At 40.9% G+C, this 17,557-nt stretch overlaps 1 protein-coding gene across 3 annotated transcripts; it reads left to right on the plus strand.

Moving 5' to 3' along the window:
* The first annotated feature begins 2,441 nt into the window (after positions 1-2,441).
* On the plus strand, positions 2,442-17,455 carry ppp1r12b (protein phosphatase 1, regulatory subunit 12B). 3 transcript variants are annotated; one of them, XM_030056599.1, is made up of 8 exons: positions 2,442-3,016; positions 7,746-7,762; positions 7,906-8,038; positions 10,228-10,332; positions 10,516-10,566; positions 10,864-10,914; positions 11,737-11,807; positions 15,265-17,455. In XM_030056599.1, exons 1-7 carry the CDS (start codon positions 2,915-2,917, stop codon positions 11,776-11,778), a joined length of 501 nt encoding a protein of 166 aa, XP_029912459.1. In that variant the 5' UTR covers positions 2,442-2,914; the 3' UTR covers positions 11,779-11,807; positions 15,265-17,455. The 3 variants fall into 3 exon arrangements, with proteins under 3 accessions (XP_029912459.1, XP_029912460.1, XP_029912458.1); XM_030056600.1 differs by having other exon boundaries at positions 11,740-11,807; XM_030056598.1 differs by lacking the exon at positions 11,737-11,807.
* The last annotated feature ends 102 nt before the right edge of the window (positions 17,456-17,557 follow it).

Consider the following 17,557-nt stretch of genomic DNA (forward strand, 5'->3'; position numbering starts at 1 on the left):
GGAAGACAGTCCACAAGGACCTAACCCCCTTGCTTCTTTTGCTTCTCCTTCCACATCACATGGCTGAGGTGTCCCAGCATTCCATACCATATTGGGCAAAAATGAAAGGCTCTCTGCTTAGTTTTAGCCTTGGATTCAAGGGGAGGCTTTATTTCTCTCTTTTTCTTTACACTCTTGACCAATATGGCGCTCCCTCTGCCTGTGTGTTGACTGTGCATGTGCAAAGCCTGACCCTGAGCCTCACTGCAAATTCCTACGTGCACAGAGTGCTCGTTGAAGTGGAGAACTCAACTCAAGCTTAAGCTTCACTTTCTTAAGTGCTAAGTTTTGTCCTATTCATTTTTCCTAACCTTAAGAGGATATGCACAAAGAGCGGTAAAGAGAAGGGACAGGGAGTGATAATAGGTGTGTGGGGGTCGACCGGGGCAGGGTAGTGTCAAAGCATAGCTCACAGAGGGCCTATGCACTGATGCATTAGATTGATGCTGCAGGCAGTGTGAATGGAAAGTGATTTCCCTGTGAGCTCACTGTAGGTCACTGGATCAGCTGTCCCCCACAGTAGAATCTGAAACACAGATCCACCGGTAACTTGAGAGTCTCTCAGCGTTGCTCAGGACTAAATTGGTCTGTGATAATCATACTGAGCAGCATGCTTTCCTCAGAAGGGTGACAGGCTGCCCATCACCAACGCGACCTCTGCATGACTCCTTAATAATCTGAACAGACTCCACACATTGGTTTTCAAGAACAGCATTAATGACAGGCACAGAGCAACTCAGCTGAGAGATTTAAATTGGCTGATGACGAATATGGGAGAAATGCGCATAGAAAGCCCACTTTTGCTGCCTTTATTTCTACTTCCTCCCCGAGATTATGAAATGGTTACAGATTGCATCTTGTTCCATCTTTTACATTTACGCAAATGCTCAAGACAGCTCTAGAAGCCACTCGTGTGGCTCATTACCACTGTCCAAGAACTGCATGAGAATAATATCCCATATGGGAAGCCATAAATGAGACAGCCGGTTCAGTCAAGTGAAGGCTGAGGATCAGTCTGGGGAAGATCCAGCTGGAATCTAGCCTCGGTAAAGGTCTCTGTCTCCAGTGCCAGTGCTGGTGCAGTTCACTGCCACAGAGCCAGTGAGCTTCCTGATAAGCTTTATGGAAGTCAGATTTTCTACAGATGGTCTCCAGTGGTGAATATGCATAAGAAATATATACACGGGCCAACTGGAATTGCCTGTTTCAGTATTTGGAAGTTATGTGAGGCTTATCCTAAACCAGCCCAGACAGTGTATTACTGATATTATATAAGTCAAGAGTTCACAAAGCAAATTTACCAATATAAAGCTTTTAAAGCCAAGAAGGGCTGTGCAATGTGCAAAGGGCTATTAGTAGAAGAATGTGGTCAACTTTGGGGACTGTAACACCTCTAAATGACCAATTTCTTACTTCTTGTATGTTTTGTCATTTGATTAATAAGAAGTAATTTTTGTGGACATCTGGATAAAACTTACAGCCCTCATAGCTGTTTTTTCAATAATCATCCAGGCAGCAGTCACAGAGCTGGATGAACTAGAAAACCAGACCTTTGCCATCAGCATAAGTTTTCCTTCCTTTCTTTCTTTCTTTCTTTCTTTCTTTCTTTCTTTCTTTCTTTCTTTCTTTCCTCCGAAGATGAGGCAGGATAAGGGAGTTCAGGAACAGCTACAGCACTCTGAACCTCACTATAAAAGGAAGATAGCAAAGAGCTGGCTTGTGCTGACTATGACAAGAAAGTAAGGGGGCAGGCTTTGGAGTCAGAGCTGAAGAAAAAAAAAAAAACTTAATATTTTTACAAAGTAGCTCCCCAGAAGGCCACAGGTCAAGGCCATTTTTTTCTGAGTTAAAACAAACACGGGAGACAAAAATTAATAATCGCTATCTTATAATTACCGAGCCATCACTGTCTATTTTTTCAGTATTTGAATGTGAAGTAGATAAACAGGTTTTGTGAAAGAGAGCTGTGGCTCGGGTGCCTCATGTTCACACTGTGTTCACACCCACAGCACGTCTTCTCCTTTGAGCATCACAGGGTGGGCAAAACGAGTGGACAGGTCAGTGCTGCTGATGGCTCCTTGGTTGGCACTGCTGACCTTCCAGGACGCGAGCCTCAGTCTGACTCTGGCTTTCTGCTCCACCTCCTCTTATCCTCGTCCACATCAGTGGACAATTTTAGCCCTCAGTGCCTAGCCCGTCCATAGCAGAGCCTCTGGCACGCTGCCAGAGAGAGCTGCCAGAGCTGAAGAGAGCAGGGAAGGGGTGTGTGTAGGGGAGGGTTGGGGGGCCGGGGGGACTGGGAGGGTGACCGAGCAGTGAAAGGAGAGGGAGAAAAAGAGAGAGAGAGAGGGAGGGAGGGAGGGAGGCAGGGAGGGAGATGGAGAGTGTGTGTGTATCTTGAGGAAACATAGGAACAGGGAACACTTTTCTCTCTTGACTGCTTTGTTTGGACGTTAGCACTCTTTCCACATTTCAGCGAAAGCCCCAGTGTTGACAGCACTGGACAGGGGCTAACAACTTGTTTGCTTTTCTACTCACAGTTAGCTTTCTGTTTCTGTGATCTACAAATCCTGTTCCGTGTTTCCATTTCATTTTTTATCTAATTATTGTTTCACTGTTTGAGCTCTGAGGAAGGCGTGACTACACATCAGCAATCCGTCCAAACTTAGTCGCAGTTCTCTCCAACTCATGGGACTGTGAACTTGGACTCTCATACGTAGACACCTGTTGGTGAGGATTCCCCAGGAACACCAAGTCATGGGCATCTGCGTCACTGTTGCTTGAGGGAATCTGTGGATGTATGCAGCTGTTTTCTGGTTGCTTCAGTGAATGTTCAAGTAGAGCTTGACCTGCCTGTCCAGGGTAGAGAGAGGAGATGTCATCCTACTACCCACGCAGCAAGGATCTCACTCGCAGCAGGAAGTCACTGTCAGATTCCCCACCATCCTCACCTTCCCCTACAGCCAAAAACTTCAGAGTAAGACCAGAACTTTTTCTTGTAGCGTTCAAGACTATAGCTGCACCCATTCAATTTCACAGATTTACCTTTATAGATTACTCAGTGCATAACAGACTTTTTGTTTATGTAAAAACCAATAGAAAAGGAATGCGTCCTTGTCTGCATCCATGTACGGGTAATTAATATTCACACTGCTGTACTTTTACTCACTGCGGTGAGGTGATTTCCTCCTCTATAGTGTGATAATCCAACCTAACTTGAGCATAAACCTGAGCAAAGCGTCTTATGTAGGTGTTAGCAATGGATTTATTAGCCAGATTATTGTGTGTGTGGATTTGTAATATTCATAGCATTTGGAGTATAGACTAAAGTTTCTCAACACATGACTGGACATGCACTGTTGTGATGTCTCAGTTTGTTTGTTTGGAGAGAGGCCATTTCGAGGGGCGAATTAATTTAATTTATTTGATAGAGTAAGGAATGAAAATCAGCAAACTATTTATGAATCACACATCACTAGAGCTCGGAAAACTTTTTTTTGGTGACCCTAAGTGACTGACCACACTTTTAAATTGCAACATTCCCTCTGTAATTTCCTGTTATTTTTTTCTTTATAAGTGGTTATTCCCGAGGGCGTTGTTTGACTGTTCTACTCTAACTTGTTTATGTCAGTTGGATTAACAGAAATGTGTGTTAGGTACATTTAAAATTACTAAAGAGACTCAAAGGTCTTTTGAAAAACTAGCAGAAAGCAGAATCAGAAAAGGATGAAGCAGAAAAAAAAGAAAAAAAAAAACATCTGCCTATTTGGAGACACACACAGGTGCTTACATAATGTTATGTAATATTACAGTCATGACAGCACAGTTACTAGCAGTGAATACTACCGCTGAGAGCTGTCATATTATTCCCTTCTTTTCATGAACTGTGATATTCTTGTCTCACTATACTGTATCTATGGTGGAAATCAGGCATGAATTTTCCATGATGTCAGCCCACGCTGAATTGGCAATGGTTTCCTGGGAGAGAAAGTGCACTGGGGGGTGGGGGAAATGAAAAAGATTCAGGTTGATGCGATATTTTTAGCACTTGCCTCACTGTTTATGAGGAGGACCTGGTGCATTTCAGTGCAATTAGATGTGTGTTGCACAGCTGTGAGCAACAGGCCCAGCTGTAAATAAACATCCATTTGCTTTATTAAATGCATAAGATGCGCTGGTCACCAGGCAGTTGTGTTTTAGAAATGTGGCCTGTCCATTGCTCTGAGAGGTCAGTCAGAAAGAGTTTAAGGGGAGGGAAAGGGAGGCGGGAGTGAGGAAAGGTGAGTGAATGTGGAAGAAACGTCTTTTATGGTTGTGTGTGCTGTGTCAGTTCCAGTGGTGGGGATGGGAGGGGGATTGCTCAGATTTTCCTACAGCGAACCCAGTCAGCTATGAAGAGGTGACGGTGTGAAAAAAAAGGCAAAGAAGTTAAAGGGTAATGAGGAGAAAGATGAGTTTCCTTCTCCTGGAGACTTGATGGTTTCACTAGCTGACTGCTGTTACCCGTATTATCTCACAGCACAGCACCGTGGGGCTGCCTGCATGCGCACAGCCAGCCTGCAGTGTGTATGGTGTTGACACTGGCGAGCTATAAAACTGGAGGCAGTATTGTTTGCAGACAGCCCATGGCTCATGCATGCACCCATTCAGAGGCTGTTCCCATCAGTCTGAGGCTCTGTTTGTTTCTCCCCTGGTAGATCGTCTCTCCCTGCATCTGCTGTGCCTCACATACTTTTCTGAGCCACACATGCCAGCCCTTGCCTCGCTCTATTTTTCCTAACAAGGGAACATCAGCCAGCAGGTGCCCGAGCATATATGGTTTTACAAACTGACTACAGCCAGTTTGCTGTGTGCTATGATTCAGTTTCTATAGCAACCTTAACACACGACTACAAACAAAAGGGTTCCCTAATGAGGACATAAAAGTACAAACGTGTTATTGTATGGATTCACCTTTTTTTAGGTTTCATATCCAGTCTAATTAACTCCAGCTCTCCCTTAGGAAACTAATTTCACCAAATTGCTAATCCTTTGGTGTGAAATAGGTTTTGTCATGTCAGCTGAGAGAAACTAATAACCTTTAAAGAGTTTCATGATGAGGCAGAGTTTGATACTGTCAGTAGATCTGTTATGTACAGCCACAGAGGCAGACTTCTAGAAGATTTATGCATAAAAACACCACATCTGTTTTTTTTTTTTTTTGTTTTGTTTTGTTTTGTTTTTTCACACCAGTTATTCAAGCCACTGACTAAGAATGGACCCAAAATGTGATAAAGCATCACCTCGCTTTTGCACAAGTAAATCCTCAGAGAGAGCTCATCCTCATGTGAGGTCATGGGGTCTGTTTGTCTCTGGGTAGATGTTCTGCTTAAGGACATGACCACATAAGGACAGGCAGCAGTGGCTCACTTGGATAAACACTCGCTGAGGAATAGCTCTTTCGGTGCATTGTGAAATATTGCCCTACCTGCCACATATGAGAGCAGAAATAGTTGTGCACCCTGTTCCTTTTGTCGTAAATCGTTTTCCTAAAGCACACGCTAATAACATGCTCTACATCTGCTTCTGGTCTCACAGCCCTGGCCGCAACACGAGGGGTCTGGGGTATAATTCGAAATGTGTTTAAACAAAATCCAGCGCCATGCCTGGGGAACAAGCTGCTAGAATGGAGTATTTTAAGTCTTATTTCCTATAAGAAAGCTTTATACTGTTTACTCCTAACTTAGGGTGAAACAGTGCAGCTGCAGCAGATACTAGCAGATCATCCACAATCACTCAGGCCTCAATGAGGCTTTACACATTAACCTATTTTTTCCTCTTCAATAGTTTTATTTATGCTTATGTTTTGCTCTGCTAAGTACCTTGTAATGAAGCTCTTTTCTTACTTGACTAGGCAGCCTCTCCCTCTCTCTCTCCCCTTCTCTGACTGATAGTGAGCCCACACATCAAGGTATCATCCTCTTGTGTGCCATGTTTATCAGCTGTTGGCAGTCAGTTATCTATCTGCTCAGTACAGACCACAGGCCTGGCTGCCAAGTCTGGATAGATATAATTGTGTGACACTTTAGATGATGTTTTGGTTGGCATAATCCATTCACACAGTGTATGGCATAGAAAAACAAACTGTCTAACTGGTATGTAGATCCTGTATAATGTAAGCAAGTCTTATTTAAAGGTACAGTAAACCTAGTTTTCTTTATTAGTTTTATTCTTCAGCACTATCATCCACCAAGATTTGAGAGATTCTAAAAGTCAGTAACTGAAAAAATGAAAAATTTTGAAGCTGCATACAGTGCAGTAATACATTCCAATAAAAACTCCCATATTTAGTTGCCCTTGTAGGGAAACAATATTGCCTGGACCCTGGTAAGACCAACCAGCTGTCCAGCTAAGTGAAAATATCCCGCTTGTTGGAACTGAGGCAGCTATGAGACTTACTAGTGCTGCAACAGTATTTTAACAAATGTTTTAAAGTTGATTGCTCTAGAGCTTACTGCAAAAAAAAAAAAAAAAAAAAAACACTTTGAAGGAGCAGTAGTAGAGCTAATATAAAAGTCCATAAAAGTCCAATCTGATATGTGCCATATCAGATTGAAGCACTTTGCCTGCCATTTATTTAGTCATTTCATTACTTTTTTTCTATTTTTCTGATAGTTTTGTAAATTCATTAGCTAAATTCCTGGACATTTTCTTGTCATTTTGTTTTTTTTTTTTTTTACTAGTTTCTTGTTAATTTTCAGGTCATTTTTGTGAATTTGCTTATCACCTTTTTTCCATGTTTTTGAAAGAAATGAAGTGAATGAGCTCATGTTTCACAAGGGTTAAATGTTTATGAACGGCGTCTGAAAGACAAAAAATGGACTATTAACAATTTGTAGGTGTAATAAAGTGTGGGGGACAGAGGGGACGGGTTTCAGAAGTGAGGGGGACATGTCCCCTCCATACTCCATGTCCACTACATCCCTGCTCCTTAGCTAAAAATGCACTCACTGAGCTCACAAATCATTGATTGTGAGCAGCCATATCAACCCAGATTAAAGCTGAACAGAATATCTATGAAGTTATGTCTAGACATGATAATAAGGTTGCATAAATTGAGCAATGATCAAAAAATTGTCCACAGTTTCCTTGCCTGAATGGCAGTTAAATGCCTGATGTCGGCCAGGCAGGCTGGACCAGTCACACCAGAAGCCTGCCAAGATAGTCTGCTATCAGCCGTCTGTTCCCTGAGGTCATACCTTGGACACTGTCACACAGTATATGGCTGCTCACAGGAAGGGAAAAAAAACAACTTTACTTCTGAGTGACATGAAGTCATCTTTATACTGCAGGCATTTGCATAGCGAACACCGCCCCTAAAAGATTAAGCAGGCTTACCGGAGAGGTTTGACCCATGTGAACCCTGTCAGAGCAGCATCGGCGTGTATTACATCCGCTCACCTCTGCATGCACTTATTTCCTCTGGGACCTAAGGCATCTGAACCCACTGTAATAAGTCACTTCTAAGCTTTGTTTTGTTTTTGTTCTCTGTTGTCTCAATATGGAAAATATTTCACTGTCAAGCCTCTGTTTGATCCCATCAAACAAATAAATCTGGATCTAACCAGAACAAAACACATTTTGCACATTGTTGTTCTCATGCTTTCCTGGTAGTGATTTCTTTGTGATCCCACTCACTAACATGGCATACTTATTTTATTTTTCAGCATGACAGAGTGTCAAGGTAAGTGTTTAGCATTGTTTTTCTCCAACTTTACAGTACATTTTTCCCCCACAGCAGCAAAAATAAACACCCTAGATAGAGGAATAATTTGTTTTTGTGGCATAAACAAATCTGTACTGAATATGATACATGCTCCTTCCCAGATTGGACTCTGGTGGAGGCGAGAGCATGGCAGACAAACCGTTAGGCCGCACCAGCTCTTATACACGGAGGGAGACAAGACTGGCTGCGCTTAATAAGCAGGAGGAAGACTCTGGTACCAAGGACTATAAGAAGGTAGCAAATCTCAACTCACCTCAATTTGTCTTGAAGCAAGTAAAATGAGGAGGTAATTATTTCACAGGAAAAAAAAATCAGCTAGGATTCATGATTGCCTCTGTGAAACATTTGCAAGAATAGATTAAATGCTACCCACTGCAATCATTTCTTCAAGCTGAAATTCTGCATATTTATCTGTCAGATCCTCATGGAACTTTGTGCAGTTTCTTATTTTCTGGCGTTCCAGAAAAAGGACACTGCATTGAGATTCGGACAAACAGTATAGCCATTATTTCAAATCTTGGCTTATTTTTTTAAATTAAAATTCAGTCTTTGATGTCTTTTTTCTGGAATGCATTTAAATGGTTGGCTGTGTTTGTAATAATTCAGTCGTATTTTAGCCTCACTGTAGGCTAAAAACACAACTTAAATCTGACTTGGAGAGAATCCAGTCAGAATTGGACAGTCAAAAGCACTTCAAGACAATCCAACATTTCAAATGGAAGTAGACTATGTTCCTTCTTAACTGTGCAGTACAGCTATTAAGAAGCGATAAGATGGCATTTCTCCTTATAAGCAGACATTTCAACATTAAGGAATAATGACAGAGTTCTTCTACGGTAAAAGACTGAAATCATGACCAAGGGTAAGGATGCTCTCACAGGAAAGTCAGTACTACCACCATTTCATTGTTATATAAAAAGTAAAAAGTCTCTTAAAAACAGATGCTAAAGTTAATGCTTAGGTTTCAGCCTATCAACTTGAGCGTTCTGCTGATATTAGTCAATGCTAAGCAAACAGACTTAGAGGTTATGGTCTGATTATGTCCGTCATCTGCTTCATATTAGTCATGGAGAATCCAGTTTTGCAGCATCATGTTTTGGAATGTCAGTAGATGATAAAAGAGTTTTTGACAGGCTGGAGTGGCTTTACCTCTCATACACAATGCACAGTATGGGCTTTGGTGCTAAATTTATGTATGTTGAAAATATTATGTCACAATCCAGCTGTAAATATGTGCTCCTCATAGCTTACTATAGCACATGGTACAAGGTCACAGCATTTTTACTGATTACCTGATTTTTCTGGAGCCATTATCGCAAAAAAAATATCTAAAAAGGCTGAACAAATAACAATGAACAATGCACATGATGAGATATATTTATATGCTGATGATATGTCAGTGTATATTGGCTTCATGATCATTGCCAGTTCTTGATTTATTTGAGAAATTAATTCTTTCATGTTGGATTTTTGAATAGATATGATTAATTTGGCTTTAAGTCATTAATTATCACCTCTCCATAAAGCACTAAAGTAAACACATAAGATATTCAGGGACAGATATCCGTCATTCATCAGATTATACCATAACACAGAATAACAAAAGACTGAAGTTTTGGGCAAATGGGTTAACTTAAGGATATCCTTAGAAGGAATAGCAATTTCATTGCTATCATGTTTCCTCTACCTTCCCCCTCTGGTTTCTGGGACAAGGTTCAAGGTCGAGTCCCAAAACACATGGAAAGATGGTTCAGTAGAATTAGAACAGCCATATTACAATATGACAAATGATCTGGGGGCAAGTGTATCATTTTAAAATATATTATTATGCCCCCCTGATTCACCATTTGAAAAACAGGTTTTTCAAATCCAATGTGCCTTGGCAAGTGGTAGAAAAGGGTAGTTTTTTTTTTGTTTGTTTGTTTGTTTTTTTTCTCCTCCCTTGAAGACATTTTGTTTCCTTGCTTGTCTAGATGAGTGGATTCTATTTCATGATTTATTTGTTTTAGAATAATCAATAAAAATACAAATAAAAAGGCAAACTGAAAAAAAAGATTAAAAAATGATATATTTTGTATTACAATTTGCTGAAACTTTTGATAAAGATACTGTATTGAGTTGATGTTAAAAAAGCACAGCGAAATAAGAGCAAAGTGTAACATCATATTTACTTCGATTAACTATTTAAAATATATATATTTTTCAGAGGGGGGGTTCATATATGATATTCAGTTATATGTAGAATAGTCATATTAATGTAATCCAATTGGACAGTGCAAGGTTACTTATACAAAAATGGTAGCTATATCCATTTGTGGTATTTGTTTATTTAATTAAACATTTTGATTCTGTATTATGTGATTTCTGTTTGATTATGTATCTCACCAAAAAACAAATTCAACCTTTAGTCACAAAATTTTCAGATGTACCAGGACGCCTTGCATGAGAACGAGAGGCTCAAGTCCAGGTTGCAGGACAGCAAGCAAGAGCTGGCCAAGATACGGTCCCAGCTGGAGAAAGTCACTCAGGTAAAACGTTAATGTGATTGTCATGCTGCTGCATCATCACTATCCTCCTTCCATCTTAAAAGTAGTATTAAACATGGTTTCAGGTAGACGGCTGGTCTGAAATTATTTTCAAAAATGCACTAGTATATTTTGAAGTACTTTTTGTTCAGTATTTTGCACTAACACAGCCATATTAACTTTTAGAAACAAGACAGAATATCTGAGAGATCCACTGTACTTGAATCAGAGAAAAGGGTATGTATTTTTTCAGACTTTTTCTTCAAACTCTTTTCAGACTTTTGTTGCAAGACACCTTCTCCATATTTTAGTTCTTCTGCTGTATCAAGATCTGTATCAAGAAGAGGATGAATGTCTGTATCTTTTCCTGCCATGGCCTTTAATGCCTTGGTTTTATTAAAGACCATAGAATTAATCATTTCAGCTGTGAAAGCGAATAATATAAGAATTAATTTTCAAATCTGAAAACTTAAACGAAATAGACATATTCTTTATAACTGAAAAAATATAAACATTTTTCTTCTTTATTCTCAGGAAAAACAGGCTCTTGAGAAAAGAGTATCAGATATGGAGGAGGAGTTAAAGGTCAGTGCAAGCGGAAAAAAATTGCACATAGTCAGCCTGGTCATGCCGGGTTACAGCTTACCTGGGGTGGCATCTGTTTCCTCTCAGATACTGAAGTTGCTCTTTATTTATTTCACTGGTGTTTCTCTAACACAGTAATATTAAATGGGTCAAAAGTATACACTTCCTCCCAGCCAGGCCTTTCTACTCATGTTAAATCAAGCACTTTTAATGCATTTTGAAGAGAAAACACACATAAAGTGCACTCCAGGGTTGTGGCTAGCCAGGTGGGTTGAGATCAAGGAGAGGGAAGGTCAGTGCTTAAGGCTCATTACCCACAGTGTTCTGCCGGGACAGTTGCTGCCAGGTTAAGGAGGAGCCTGTTCTGCTGCTCCCCTGCTCCACTTATCCCACTGTTGGGGTGAACACTGTGACCTAGTTCCAGCTGAATACCAAACCCCGTCCAACAGCAAAAGACCTGCTTTTGTGAGACATTCCTGCACTGACTGTGTGTATTCTGCTTCGCAAAAAAACAGAGCAGAACCGCAGAGACTTTTTAGGCCCGGGTAGTTGCGGGCCATGCATCAGTCCGTGCATTTCACCTTTTCAACAGAAGGATTCACAAAAGACAGAACAAGATTATAGTATGATGGTGGTGGGAAAACGCAGTGAAATTATGCAACTCCCACAGGCATTTAAAGCCCTGGTCTGAGGAAATGTAAGCTGCAGACAGTGGTTATAGCTAGTGACAGACAGGACATTATTTGCTATGACGCAACAGTGTGATATACTAGAGGATGCCCGCAGTGAATGTTTGACCCCATGTTGTCATGGTTCCCTTAGCAGGAAGCCCCAGTGCGGTTCCGCTGTGGGTACCAGCCCTGAGGGTAGGCTGTCTCGGGGGAGGGGGGATGGTGAGTGGCTGACACGATACTGAGGAGTGATTGACACCTGCCTGTCACCTCACGTTATCCTGATCTTTCAGAGACTGGGGCATGTACACGTGTGGACACACATGCAGAGGAATATATATCACAAAGTACACCCCAGCATACCTACTGTAGATGCTGCCGGAGCACAGGCACACATTCTTGTTTCCCTTTCAAATGCTATACATGTGTAAGCGTTGGATTTCTTGTACTTCTCTATAGGTCTTTTTACCTACTGTTGTACGTTGGAATAGTAGAGCCTAAGGATTCCTGACAGCTTCTAAGCCTTGATAGCAAATGTGGAGAATTATTTACAGAATTTGAAATGAAGGCAGATCTGGTTTAGTATGAAAGAGTTCAATGGCTAGCAGCAGAGTTTAATGAGTTCAATTCAGTGTTAAAACCTTGTTTTTCTCATAACAAGTGAACAAATCTGCCAGTGAGATGAGATAATCCCACGTGTTTCCAATGATTAACAAGTGTAATTTTCTTTACACTAGTGGGCTGATCTACCAAATTCGATTTTTTTTTCAGTTGTTTTAAGAAATATAATTTTCCAAGATTTTTTCCAAAATTTTTACAACTAAATGTGAAACTAAATGACATTTTGCATAGTCACTCCATTTCCTTCCTTCTGTCTTTTCACGGGCACATTTTCAATTTCCTGTGCTGTTGCAGGCCTATACCATGACACCACAATATGCATGACTTGTTCAGTTCTAAGTATAAGCCAATTTCAATTTTACTTTCATATGCCCACTGGATGACAGCCTGGAGGAGATCATGCATTTGGTCATGTGTATCTGTCTGCAGCTAATCTCACATACTACTGGGCCTATCAACCTAAAATTTCTTGTGCACAGTTATGTCTGTATGATCAAAGACCTCTTGTGACTGCGGTTTTTCAAAACCTTTGAAAAACATGTTTCATACCACAGTTGAGTGCTTACTCCTAAGCTGGTTTTTCACCTAAGTCTGAGAACTGGAGAAGGGGAGATACAGAGGCAGAGTCTCCATATATTCCCCTCTCCAAATAGGCAGAAAAAAAGGGTTTAGGAATTGTTCCTGTCCAGATTTGCACACCAAGGTAAGACAACATGCCTGACAGAGATATGCACTTTACTGAGTGCACTCTTCTAGTTAAATGTACTTTGGGGTTGGAAGAAGTAGCTGGATGTCCTCCTCACCTCACTCTTGCCCATATCCACAAACTAGTGCTCAGGCAGCCTGGAACACTCCATGTGCCCTGTCTGTGTGCTGTGGTTCACCCTCAGGAATGGTGTCAAACCACAGACATCTCCAAAGACCCACACTGAGGTTTACCTCAAAGCCAGGCCAGGAAGTGGGGGAAAATAATCATTTCCCTTCCTTTGACTAATAACTCATTGGGCTCGCGTGCAATGTCGGAAACTCCAGAGCTGCGGGTTATATGAAGTTGTAGGAAACTAACTTCCTGTCCTTTGCTCCTCTTCCAACCATAACTGAGAAGCTTTGCGTAATCACCCCTCGGCAGCTCGCCACTCCTCACAGCCCAGACTTGATGAGCACAAACCTCGCTTTGTAATTTGCTTTGCTTTTCACAGCTTTGCAAATATCCTGAAAGTATAATTTTCTCCCTATATGTTTTCTTGATTAATCCCTCAGGTGGTCCTCATTTTTTTGTTTGTTTATGTATGTCTGTGCAGTTGTGTGGGTGTTAGGACGTGTATATGGCGGCCTGGGTATTTGTGTACGTGCTGTATACACTGTCTATATCTTCCTCTTTGCACATGGCCTGCCTCCCTGCATGCTCTCTCTCTCTCTTTCTCTCTCTCTCTCTATCTCTCTGTGTCTCTCTCCTCCTTTGTGCAGACTTTCCCTGCTCTGGCTCAGATCCAGGCCCTGCGGAGGGGCAACGAGTGTCTCCTGGCTGAGAATAGAGCCATGCTGCGTGTCCTCGCCCGCCTCTCTGAGATGGCCTCCTTGCCTGAGACAGAGGACCTCTGATCCTCTGACATCATCTCTCCTTCTTTTCCCCTCCCTCTCCCCCTTCCTCAGCCACATCACTTCTGCACTCCGCCCTCCTTCCGGTTCCTCCACAGCTCCCTCCTCCTCTGCTGTATTTCTCTCAGGCAGGTCCCGCACCCCCCCAGTGCTCATCCCCCTACACCGCAGTGCATCTTCCTCTCCACTCTCTAACCCATTTTCCCATAACGCTATCAGAGGGCTACCCCGCTGGTCCCACCCCCCGAAAACTTTTCTCATGAATCTCTTTTTGAGTCTATTTTTAGCTGCATTCATGCTGCATGGATGAAAAGCTTTGTATGACATTGTTGAACATTGTGGTAGCATGTTGGCTTCCAGGCAAATTAGTTAAATTAATAAACAATCTTTGGTATCTAGCCTAATTAAAATAATAATTAAAACATCTATAGACATTGTTGGTTGTTGCAAGCCAAATATTTGCAAGTCCTTTGTAATGTGTTGTGCAATCAGTGCAAAATGGTTTGCTAAGGAAACAGCCAGTCCACTTAGCCCTCCCAGAGAAGTGAAACGTATGAATTCATTAACCAAATAGGCAATAAGCAATAAATCCTGTAGATAAATCTATCTATCTCTCTATCTGTGTATCTATCTGTTTGTCTATCTATCTATCCATCTGTTTGTCTGTCTGTGCGTGCATACTGTTTGTAGCTTTGTCTTTGCGTACAGGCATCCTGTCTAAGCAAGGAAGAATGTATATGACATATATTGCAGGGGACTGTATGGCAGTTACTTCATCATTGGATTTCTTTGATAGAATATTTTATAGTATAGAACAACAAGAAAACAAGAGAAAAGGGGCGTGGACTACATGTGATCTCCTACAGGTCATGAGCAGGACTCAAATTCAGTTTTGTTGATGCCTTTGCCCGCTCAACACCGGTGGTAATAACAATTTTAACAGGAATTGTCAAAACTAGCCCAGTTATTGTTTCTGCAGTGTCTTCAGTATGGGGAAATATTTTGACAAAATATGTGGTTATTTTTAGGTTTACTTCTCTTGAGACAGACATGACCTAGATTTGAGAAATTGACCCCATCTCTCTTTCTCTTTCTTATTTTCTTTCATTGTTCACATGCAGAGCATAGTGTGCTGGCAAATTCACAGCCCCCGTTGCATGATGTAATACCGCGAAGCATGTCATTCTTGCTCGACCTGTAATTTTAATGCAAGACAACTTTTGGTTCACTTATTGTAAGTGGCGGTTGAAGATATTTCAGCATTGCGATTGCTGCTGCAGATGGTTGCGGTGATATTGGAATATTTCAGTCTAAATGCTGAACAGTGTCCTCACACCACCTGGAGCTTTCAATTATTACACATTTCACACTATCTAGAAACCACTTAAGTTTAAGCGAGTCCGCAACAGTGATGTGGTTATAATGAACTAATATATTTTCTCTCCCTCTGCTGCCCTAGATCTTAACAGAGCTCAAGTCAGACAACCAGAGGCTAAAGGATGAGAACGGAGCTCTCATTCGAGTCATCAGCAAACTGTCCAAATGAAAGATGTCTGAGTCACAACCTGAGGCTCCTGCTCTGTGTCAGAGCGGATGTTCCACCCCTGATACAGCAGTATAAATATCACTGATGTCCTAAGTTGTAGCTACTTCCAGAGTCATGGTGAGAGGGGCCATTTTGCCCACTCCAGAAATACAGTCTATTAATCCTCATTGGTACTGTACTTAACCAAGACCCAAAGAGAGATGTACAGAAATGTAGTCAAATTTCAATATGGGTGCAATGGAGTTCCAGCTATATTGTTTGTATTTGATTAGTTAGTATTTGTTGTTTTTCTCACATGTGCAAATTAGGGACCAGAAGTGCTTTTTTTAATGGGACACCAAGGCCCAAGTTCATACAGATCCAGGTTTGCACAGATACTTTAATTTTGTAACAACACATCACATTATAATCACATTTATTTGTTTGTTGCTACATTGTGCACTGCAGAAAAGCATCTTCCTATTGTCTCAGCTCTAGAGAGGAGGGGGAGAAACTGTCAGTTTTCTTTGCAAACTACTGAGAAAGTCATGCACTTGATAAAAGCATTACCTTCCAAATGGAACAGTTTCTATGACTCATAACTTGATAATTGCCACATCGCTTCTGTTAAAAATGTTTTTTGTGGGGTTGTGGCCTTCACAAATTCTTTTTTTTTTTTTTTTTTTTTTTTTTTTTTTAAACACAGTAGCTTCCAACCCACATCTTCCAAATCTTAGAGTGGCTGCAGGGAGGAGACATTGTATGTAAAAGAGAAAATCAAATGTTATGTTTTGTTATAGAAATATATTTTTTATTTATTTATGCATTTCTTAGTTTTAATCTTTCTACTTTGTTGGTTCGCTTTTATTTAAAGGGATACACAAAGTTTTTGGAAGAGTGGCCTTTTGGTCAGCTTAATCAATCAGTGATGAGAACACACACACACACCAAAATCATCCATGAATCCCTGTTAATTCATTCACTCCAGTGCTCAATGTTAACACTATATTGTGTTTGTTCAGTGATTATAGACAACTAGAACAATCCACAGTAAGTTATAGTGATAAAACGTTTTATTACAAGTTCTGGTAGATTTAGACTTTTTAAAAAATGAAATATGATAAACTCTACAGCCATAGTTTTCTCTTTCTCTTGGACCTACCTCAGCTTGATATCTACATGCTGTTCAGTGCATTTTTAGCTGCAGGGTCTCCCTTTACCCAGCAAAGGGAACTGTTACTCCCTGAGTGACGGCTGGAAGGCAGCCTCCCGCTCCAGGGCTGCCAACAGCGACTCGTCCCACCCTTCATGTCACCTTCCAGAAGCCATGTGACACCGTGGCGAGGTCTTCTCCACGACCAGCTATCCAGCCGTATTCTCCACACTACAATCTAAATGTTGTCATTTGTTTTATGTTGGCGAATGAACTTTTGCCATGTTGAAAAACTTAGGACAAGAATTGATAGACTGTTGTCTAAAAACACGAACATGTGGTGTAGTTAGCCACTTGGTATTTGATAGGTGGTGACTAATGGATTATTAGCTTGCTGGGCAACTAAATGTTTGGTAGTTTAAATGATAAAAAAAAATGAACCTTTTCCAGTCTCTCCTGAGGGAATAGACAAGTCATTCTACACGTACAGCAGCAACAGAGATCTCTCGACAGGGAAAGTAGACCCTGATGGTTCAAAATATAATCCTACTTTTGTATCACATTTCATGAGTTTTTATCACTCTCTTACAAAAAAAGAAACTGCCGGCTGCATAATTTTAATGACACAGCACTTAGATTTAGAGCTTCTACAAGTTCTTATTTCCAAACTTTTGTGAAAATGAAAACCACAGACAATCACTCACCCACTGTAGGACACACTTAAGTGTGAGCACTGAGCGCCGTAGGAGGGATCAACTGGGGACACATGGATGATCTGGGTCTGTCGGCTCATTACTTATCTTAAAATTTGGTGTGTTCCTTTTGCAATGCAGTAGTTTCGGAGTCCAATGAGGGCTGCATGTTTCAACATTGATGTAATCTTTTGATTGCACCCAATGAAAGATTTTGATGGATCATAACTTTATAGGGCCCTGACAAAAAAAAAAAAAAAGGATATGTGCCTTCCTAAAATACCAATGCAGCTATACATAGGCTGTAAATATATGGAAATATGCAGTATATTTAAAGAAGTTTGAAATATTTACCAGCTTGATGTACACACCACAATATACT

The sequence above is a fragment of the Myripristis murdjan genome, chromosome 7, assembly GCF_902150065.1.
Source record: "Myripristis murdjan chromosome 7, fMyrMur1.1, whole genome shotgun sequence".
NCBI classification, from domain to species: domain Eukaryota; kingdom Metazoa; phylum Chordata; class Actinopteri; order Holocentriformes; family Holocentridae; genus Myripristis; species Myripristis murdjan.

Coding starts and splice junctions, on each gene's coding strand:
- ppp1r12b (XM_030056598.1), top strand. CDS start 2,915: ATGTCATCCTACTACCCACGCAGCAAGGATCTCACTCGCAGCAGGAAG. Junction 8,039..10,227: donor GTACCAAGGACTATAAGAAG/GTAGCAAATCTC, acceptor CAAAATTTTCAG/ATGTACCAGGACGCCTTGCA. Junction 10,567..10,863: donor TACTTGAATCAGAGAAAAGG/GTATGTATTTTT, acceptor CTTTATTCTCAG/GAAAAACAGGCTCTTGAGAA.